At 34.4% G+C, this 9,483-nt stretch overlaps 2 protein-coding genes across 2 annotated transcripts; one reads left to right on the forward strand and one right to left on the reverse strand.

The window, feature by feature from the left end:
- Window positions 1–1,398: 1,398 nt before the first annotated feature.
- Window positions 1,399–3,732, reverse strand: LOC112516716 (methylthioribose kinase-like). The gene is made up of 6 exons (XM_025123919.1): window positions 3,447–3,732; window positions 2,878–3,187; window positions 2,580–2,754; window positions 2,301–2,502; window positions 1,957–2,171; window positions 1,399–1,835 (listed from the first exon to the last, which is right to left on the reverse strand). Exons 1-6 carry the CDS (start codon window positions 3,630–3,632, stop codon window positions 1,676–1,678), a joined length of 1,248 nt encoding a protein of 415 aa, XP_024979687.1. The 5' UTR covers window positions 3,633–3,732; the 3' UTR covers window positions 1,399–1,675.
- A 4,990-nt stretch (window positions 3,733–8,722) lies between these two features.
- On the forward strand, window positions 8,723–9,448 carry LOC112516717. Its single transcript, XM_025123920.1, has one exon. It carries the CDS (start codon window positions 8,725–8,727, stop codon window positions 9,406–9,408), a length of 684 nt encoding a protein of 227 aa, XP_024979688.1. The 5' UTR covers window positions 8,723–8,724; the 3' UTR covers window positions 9,409–9,448.
- Window positions 9,449–9,483: the final 35 nt, after the last annotated feature.

The raw sequence follows: 9,483 nt of genomic DNA on the forward strand, positions 1-9,483 counted from the left end.
ATCACAACCCAATCTTATTGCACCACCCTATATGATAACAATCACACTTATGCATCATATAGATGCGGTAACAGAATCCAATGATCAAAAGATCATCATTTCCAAAATTTGATTATGTCACCCTTATCCCAATATACTTAGCTCCTGGTTATACCATCTTTATTGCAAAGATATAACCAACTTCTAATTATGTCACCCTTATTACAATCAAATGATAACATAGTATCAAAACCCAAAATTTATGCTAACAATAGCATATACATAATAAAAAATGTTTTCAAAATAAAACTCACTTTAATTCACAGAGATGAAGATTAACAACAACAAATAATCAGATTATGAATCACGGAATTCAGCTTCTCCCTTCTCTTCTTTATGCTCTCTCTCTTTCTCGATTCCAAAGAACACACACATAGAAAAGCTCACTTTTCTTTTTCTCCACCAAAAATCAATGAGATAAGGTTAACATCTCATATATCCACCCATAAACAAATAAGAGGCGGTGGTGGCAGGATTGCTTTTTAAATTATTAAAGCAAATAAAATACATTTAATCCCCTCAATTTACCCACTTTCTTCTTTTCAGTTTTTACCTTCCCAATGAGATAAAGGAAATCTCACATTTAACATGAATTAACAAATATGAGGCAATGAGAGTTTAAAACATTTTAAACATATTGACACATTAAACCCTCCACTTACTATCACCTTTCAAAAACAACCCCAAGCATTAGAACCGAATAACCCGGTGATCTCATTTCTAGAGGCCATCATTTTTCACTCGTAACTCGGATTGAGTTGGTTTTCTTTAAGTCGACTTAATTTTTTTCGAAATATACATTCTAAAAAAACGTGGATGGATACTGAGACAAGAAAACCAGGAAAAATACCCAATAAAAATAACGCTAACTTCAATAACTTGTTATTGTACTAAACACTTACCATTATATTTTTTGACCCAAAAATTTTAGATGTACTTGTTTTTTTAGAGAGATAGAGGAGAAAAAAGTAATGGAAAATAAAGAGAACATGAGGGAGGGTGAAATAAATTAGGAAATGGTGTGTATGTTTTTTTTTTATTAACCCAACCTACTATGCGAGCCGATTAATTACAGACGACCACCTGGTTTGCAGATAGCCCGGAGTCACCGCATTTGAACCTCCATGGCCACAAGGGGATTTTTGTTCCTTCTTGGATTTGAACCTGGGATCTCCTGGTACTTTTGACCTTTGGAGCCAAGCTTAAATCAATCAAACATCACACTTGTGGTATAAATGATTGTATGTTGGGCATGAAGGAAACTACAAGCATATTTTTTAAGAGAGGGAAACATTGAAGCATACTTTTGATATATGATCCTCATTAAGCACATAAACTCAATTACTCAAACTTCCCAACCAAACTGATTTCATAAAAGATTCTCAGAAGTATTACACTATATATTAATTACCAGCCATGAAGGCATAGGATTGATTACAATAACATTAGGTGGTGGTGGTGGTGGTGATGGTGGTGGTGGTAGTGGTGGTGGTGATGATGAAGATGGTGGTGGTGGTGGTGGTGGAAGTACAGAAGCAAAGAAAATAGTTGCAGTTTCCCATTCTCCTAACCTTTGATGTTTGATTCATGCAACCTATTATTCGCATCTACATTGCATATATACATATATATGGAGTTACTGAGCAGCCAAAATAACATCAGCAATGGTGTTGAAATTTCTTCTTTTCTTCATAAGCATCTTGGCAAAGTCAAGAGCTCGTCGCTCACTATCTGCGCGTTTTGCAGGATCACTGATCGACTCGAAATCCTCTACATGAGCTACACCAACAATTCGCCTGTGATTCAAATAAAAATTGAAAATCAAAATAGAATATGTTACACCCTCCATTGATAACAATGTGCTTTCCTTATAAGATTGAGGAAATACCAAACATAGTTATGTAAGCTCTGCATTACCTTATCATTTTGGCAGCAGCAAATCCAAGGGAATCATGGAGTAAATCGATCATGTATTTCTGTTTGACAAGCTCCCAAAGCTCCACATCGTTGTAAATGTCATCAAGGAATGCCTCACCTGGCCCATCCTTGTGTATATCCCAAAGAGCTGTGAACTTTTTGTGAAAGAGATTCCAAGTGTCCGCTATCGTACCCAATATCCATGCTTGATATGTCTGCATTCATAATACTTGCACTATGAAACCTCAAATTTCATATGAAAGAACCTGCATAACATAGCAATTCGACATCTATAGACATACACCCTGGTTAACAAGTACTTAGAACTCAAAAGCAAGACATACTTTTCGATCATTTCCCTTATCTGCATGTCCATCTTGTGAGAAATATGCCAAAAACAGGTTTCCAATAAAAGCACCGATATCAAAACCCATTGGTCCATAGAAAGCAAATTCTGGATCAATGACCTGAGTTGAATCATGAGTAACCATAATAGAACTAGTATGGAGATCACCATGTATTAGTGCTTGTTTTTTCTCACAGAACCTGTGGAAATTCAATGTATGCATCACAGCAAATGGGAAATCTAATAAAACCTATTGAAGAAGTAACTCTGTTCTTACATGGACTTCAGCTCAGCAACTTCAAGCTTTAATACGTTGTCATTCCTAACAGCCTCAGCATCACTATCAAGATAAGGCGATGTCCAACGGTTGAATTCAGAAATCTTATAAGGGTCTGAAAACACCACTTGCTCAGTCAGCCTGCATAACTCCACATTTGCACAAAATTCAGCCACTGCATGGAAACAATGAGGTAGACGTACATGAGATATGTGCATTGAAGTATACCCAGAGTAGAAAAGTGTTGTACATATGCAGAAACACTAGAAAAGAGGCAAGAAAAAACAAGAGGGTTCACCTGCACTTTTGTGTTGTGTAGTTGTCAGATAGAGAAGAGAGGTGTAAAAGAGAGTGTTGGCCATAAATTCCGCCATGTGTTCAGCTAACAACGGATACTCGATTCCAGCAATCAATCCTCTCCTCACGATTATATGTGGAGGCTCGATGTATTGCATACCAATCAATGACATGGTTCTGTCGAAGTGATAAACTTCTGGGACATGTTTAGGAGACAAACCATGCTGACGTTGAAGTGCAGTGGCTTCAAAATAAGATCTTTCCTTACTCATTGGCCATGATTCACCAATCAAACGAACGTATGGTACCGCCTGCCCACATGAAACAAAATCACACGATCAGATACAGCTGAACAAGATCTTTCCTTGCTCAATATATGTCAGAACCTCCTTTAAGGATTCCTAATCTAATGACAGTTTGTACGATTAGTTCTTTAATACTGTTACCCTCTAGAACTGTTAACAAATGGCCTAAAAAGAAATCTAGCTAACAGTGATCATCGTGATTGAAGATTATATACCCCCAAATAGGTTTCTCTAATCAATTTATGAAGTTAATTGGGAGAGACACCTGTTTGATAACAAGCGAAGCAGATGGAGAGATAACGATGTAGACGAAATTGAGATTGCCGTCCCCAACTTCTTTGATTTCCAGGTTATCAACTTGATTCCGGAGCTTGGAAGCCAAAGATGGCGTGGCTTTTATATATTCTCTTAACGAGTTGTCGTCCAGTACTCGAAACCCCTCCATCGCCATTTCTTCCGATTCCGACTGGTGTGGTGGTGGCTGCTAGTGCTATCTGCTATGGAGGGGTTGATTTGTGTTTCAAAAAGGCATTAATGGTCATGACTTTGACGAATTCAAGAAAAAACGAACAAGATGTCTGCTTTATTCTTATTCCTACCGGCGGCATGTGAAATAACATTGAACGTGGCCAATGCTAACTCCACACGTAAATGGAGATTTTGGAAATAAAATCAGACCACTTATCTATATACTATCTATATTATATTATAAAATATTTGATAAAAAATTCTTAAAAATCATTTTTATATGTAAAAAACTGTTTATTTATGTATATTATTTAAAACTCAAGATTACAATTAGATTAAACGTAAGTACAACTTATTAAAGTTTTATATCTAAATTCATGTAACTAACTGCAGATAAACATAATCAAATACAGAATAAACATCTTATTTTGAATATATAAAATCTAAAATATAATTAAGATAATCATTGAGTTTAACAGAATACTTAATTATAATCCTTATAAAATGTTATATTATTAAACCAAAAATAAATTATTTTGTTATTAAATTTAAATTAAATTATAATAAAAAAATAAATTAAAGAAACTATATAAAAATGAAAACTTTTAAATAGTTGATTTGATATTAACATTGATATATTTTTTTTAAAATTTTTATGATATCTTTAGATTTATATTTTATTCAAAAATAAAATCATTATTGCTTTCTTAAAAACACATAAAATCATATTTTAACATCGAGAGAGACAAATAATAAAATAGAACATTAAAATCGAGATGTGTCTCGCTGCATTGCGCGAGTACTTTTCTAGTATTACAAAAGCATACGATTTTTATGCATGAAGTACTTATTATTGATGTATATTATTTAAAATTAATAGTACAAGTAATTTTGCGTAAGTACAACTTATTAAAGCTTCATWTTTRAATTCGYRTAACTAACTGTAGATAAACATGATCAAATACAAGATAAATATTCATTTTAAACATATAAAATCTAAAATATAATTAAGATAATTATTGAGTTCTAACAAAATGTTTAATTATTATATTTATAAAAAATTATATTATTAAATCAAAAATAAATTACTTTGTTATTAAATCTAAATAAAATTATAATAAAAAAAATTAACTTAACGAACTTATACCAAAGAAACAATAACTATTAAATAATTAATTTGATACTAATATCGATTTATTTTTTCAAAATTTTATGTTATCTTTAAATTTATATTTCATTTAAAAATAAAAAAATTATCGATTTTTCAAAACTACATAAAATCGTAGTATATCGAGATAAAGAATAAAAACTAAACATTAAAATCGAGATTTATCTCGCTGCATTGCACGAATACCCTTCTAGTTCTTTAAAATGGAGATTTTAAAGACTTATGTTTGAACGGATTTTCAAAATTTTAATTTTTGGGTTTATTGCTAATTTTTTGTATTATTTAATATCTTTTACTTATTATTAAATTTTCATTGTTAAATGTGAGGGTTAAAGGTATGTTAGTTGATGTCTAATTGTTAATGGTTTTGTTAATTACTACTGTTAACAAGTGTAGTTGAATCGAGTAAGGGGCCGTTTACCAAATATTTATCTGAGTAAACGTTTATCAAGTCACATTACCTTACCTAATGACTATGGCAAAGATCAATGAATCTTATCCGGTAAGAACAAAAACAAGGACCGAAAGTCTTACCTGGTAGGTGATTATGACGATACTTATCATGGTTAGCGCTTACCGGGTAAATTATTACATACAATGTCGTTTTGGTGGACTCAAATCTCACCCGATAAGTAAACTATATTGTTGAATTTTACCGATAAGTGCTTACAGGGTAAGTGTTTAGGTAAACGACCCCTAAGTTTGGCTTGAAAAGTTATACAAAGTTCAAGCTCGAACAACTTATTCAAAGTAACGCTCGAACTATCATTTTTCTAATATCCGAGCTCGATGATCATTTAACAAATTTGAGTTATACATTATACCAAGATATCAAGTTTTGCAAACTCGTTTATGAGTTCAAACAAGAAGCTCAATAATTTTATATTTTGAATATATGATTTATGAAAATAAAAACATGGTTTGCTCGAAAAAATGTATGCTCGAATTGTTCGGCTCAACTAAAAAATCTACTCGAGTTTTAAAATAAGATGAATGGAACATTAGTATCTTACACTCGACTCGTTAAGTTAAATAAGCTTTATTTTGTGTTCCAGATCAACTCGAACTCAAAAATGATTAAGCTCGAGATAAGCAAACTCGAACTTGAGTAACTCCCTAAAAACTTGAATCGTCTAAATATGTTATTCGTTGTACTTGTTTCAAATGTTCATATGCTATTCAAAATACATATATGCAGGTCCCCTTAAATGTCCATATACCTTGGAACACTAATTACTACTGTATGCATGAATTCATGTTCATATACGCAAGTCCTAATTACTACTGTATACATGTATGTATGACCTGTTTCACTGTTACAAGTATGTATAAAATGTGTATATATACTGTTCCATATGCCTAACCCCAAATGCAAAAAAATGTTGTTCGTTTTATGATTCTTTCAATCCACTTCCCATTGAAATGCACGGTTAAGCGATGAAAATTTCAAATTTTTATGTACGATTTGTTTCTTGATTGCAATCTTGGTGAAGAATCCTGTATATAAACACTTTGTATGCATGATATAAACATTGTCAACTATAGGCTATTTCACACATGTTGCAATGTTATTCCCTGTGCTATTTATTCTACTTCTCGATCTTCTATCTGCTATTTGCATCCTTTCCATCGTTTCTTGAAGCTATTGACTGGTTTTTGGTCAGCATTTTCATTTTAGATGTGGAATGATATGAAAATTTGGTTTGAAAAGTGATTTGGTGTCCGTCAATACCCGTTCAATCTACTTCCAGTTGGATAAAAGTACCCTTATTTCACCATTTTATTACAAATATTTTTTTTAATGAACTTCGATCAGTCCTCAATGTTTTTAAGTTGGGTAAATTGCATACAAAAAGTAACGTACTGTAACTTGATTCCTATATTGGGTAACGCACTTTCAGAGCTTCCATTTTTGTACCTAAGATGTAAAGTTTTACACATTTAAGTACACCTAGGTAACCGGTTGAAACATTAACCGGGTACCATGTTGATGTGTCGAGTGATGTGGTATCCAACTCAATATTATTTGTAGAAGCATTAACCAAATACCACATCAGCATGGTAACCGGTTAATGCTTCAAACGATTACCAGGTACTTAAATGTTTAAAACTTTACATCTTAGGTATTAAAATGGAAGTTTTTTAAAGTCAATTACCTAAAATAGGAATTAAGTTAAAGTACGTTACTGTTTCATTCAATTTGCTCTTTTAAGAGTCAACATTTAAGTGAAAATTGGGAAGAAGTTATAATTTTTTATTTTTTTTTAAAGAATTTCATTAATTAAAAAAAAAATTAAGTATAAATCATTAACGGATAAGACAGACCTGTCCAAATTATTTTGCGTAGCCTATGCTCATCCACTTTAAAACAACTCAATTCTGACTCGCCAATTTCTTCATGAGTATCGGACAGGCCAGGCCCTTCCGTCCGTCAGCGGCTCTAAGGAAAACTTCGCATGAATGATATGCATCTGCTACATTTCATGCTTCATGAGATTGTACCTTACAACCATGCAAAACACCACTTCCACTTCCGAATTCGAATATATAACTAGCTCCATTAAGAATGTGTTTAATCTAAGTGACAGTGTATGATGGTACAATAAAAACCGTGGTCCCAGGTAGCTTTTGATACGCAGACATAATTAGACAGGACAGAACAGGACAAGAGGGTAGGACTGGACGGGACAAGACAGGACTGAACAAAACAAGAGTATGTCTAGTGTTTGGTACAACTAGGACTGGACATGACAAAATTAGACAAGCTACCCCCAAACTTTTGATAATTTTAAATATTATATAGTAACTATAATTAACACAAATAAAGTAAATAATTAAAGAATAAATATTTGTACATAATTTTCCTATTTGTACCAAATTTGAATGAAAATTTTGATATAATTGTGGAGGTGGCCGACGGTAGTCGTGGAGGTCGTGGAGGAGGTTGTTGCAGTAGAGGAGGAGTTGAAGGTGGTGAACGGCGGTAGTGGTGGTGGCCGATGGACGGTGGTGGTCGGTGGTCGACTATGGTAGAGGTGGCAATGGACTTGGTGGACGGTAGTTGTGGAGGCGGTGGAGGATGTTGTTGTAGTGGAAGAGGAGGTGGAGGTGGCTGCCGGTGGCCGAAACTAGCGGATGACCATTAAAACAAATATTATATTAAGGTTATATATCAAACTAGGGTAGATTAATAATATTTTAGTTTCTGTTCCATTCTTGTTCCACCTATTTTGGTGGAACAAGAAAAAAACTTCTTTTGTCCCATGCTATCCCACCTTGTCCCAGTTCTTGTCTCTGTCCCACGTCGCGCCAAACATGGGACAGTGAGTTCTTGTTCTGTCCCATGCTGCACCAAACATTGGACAGTGGGTTTTGTCCTGTCCTGTTATGTTCCGTCCCATGTACCAAACGCACAAGGGAGAAGAGGGGACCTAATCCAAATAGGTGGAACAAAGTCGAAAAGATGAGATAAGAGTGACAAAATTACTAAACTAATGGTGTTAAAATTAAACCCCCAAAACATTCTATAAATTCTTTCACGAGCCTACCTCATTCTAAAAACCGACTTTCCAGAACCTATCTGGTTGGCCGGCTGATTAAAAAACTTAGACCTTTCTTCATTCAATGTGCAGGCTGAACCTTATTTTATAAGTCTATATGCATCCGTTTCAGACGTTAAACAAAAGCTGAAGGCAACTCCAGGAACTTAAATCCACGCCCAGTCTACCGTCTTATTCTACATGTAACTATAGGTACACACAGACACATATATACAAAAAAATATTTGGTTATTTTATAAAATGTGGCTCTAGGCATACCTACCAAATAGTCCATAGTGTGTGTGTGTGTGTATATATATATATATATATAAACAAGCACACATAACGCAATCATAGCGCCTCTAACAATGCCTAAACACATGATAATGTTCATATCATTCGTGTTAACTATAGCAGTCGTACCAGAAACTGGTGCCACGGTGAAATACAACATCACAAACACGGCTGCAGAAACCTCGGGTGGGGTCAGGTACGAAAACCAAATTGGGTTCGAGTACAGTAAACACACCTTAAAGTCCTCAAATTTGTTCATATGGAGGATCTTCCAACAAAAAAACAAAGCTGACAGGGCAAATGTGACACTCGTGCACTTATTCATTGATGACATGGACGGTGTAGCTTATTGTGAGGATAACGAGATCCATGTCAGCACAAACTATATTGCAGGTTATCAGGATGATCTTAAGAAAGAATTTAGTGGGGTGGTTTATCATGAGATGACGCATGTGTGGCAATGGAATGGGAATGATTCGGCTCCCCAAGGATTGATTGAAGGGATTGCTGATTTTGTGAGGCTAAAGGCTGGGTACATACCTAGCCACTGGGTTCAGCCGGGGCAAGGTGATCAATGGGACCAAGGGTATGATGTAACAGCACGGTTCCTTGACCATTGTGAAGGTCTCAGAAATGGGTTCGTGGCTCAACTTAATAAGAAGATGCAGTATGGTTACAGTGTTGACTATTTTGTTGACTTGGTCGGGAAGACAGTTGATCTGTTGTGGAGTGAGTATAAGGCTGCATACAATGGTTAGAAATGAATGAAGTTCTAATCATGTACCATCCCCATCAAAAAAGGAAATGTGCAGTTTGACTTTTATGGTCAAACA

This window comes from Cynara cardunculus (assembly GCF_001531365.2).
Source record: "Cynara cardunculus var. scolymus isolate 2C chromosome LG 8, CcrdV1, whole genome shotgun sequence".
Classification (NCBI taxonomy): Eukaryota; Viridiplantae; Streptophyta; class Magnoliopsida; order Asterales; family Asteraceae; genus Cynara; species Cynara cardunculus.

Excerpts from the sequence above, each read along its gene's own strand:
- LOC112516717 (XM_025123920.1), top strand. The coding sequence starts at position 8,725 with ATGCCTAAACACATGATAATGTTCATATCATTCGTGTTAACTATAGCA.
- LOC112516716 (XM_025123919.1), bottom strand. The coding sequence starts at position 3,632 with ATGGCGATGGAGGGGTTTCGAGTACTGGACGACAACTCGTTAAGAGAA. Across the intron at positions 2,503-2,579 it reads GTTGCTGAGCTGAAGTCCAT|GTTCTGTGAGAAAAAACAAG; the intron begins GTAAGAACAGAG and ends GAATTTCCACAG. Across the intron at positions 1,836-1,956 it reads GCTGCTGCCAAAATGATAAG|GCGAATTGTTGGTGTAGCTC; the intron begins GTAATGCAGAGC and ends TTTGAATCACAG.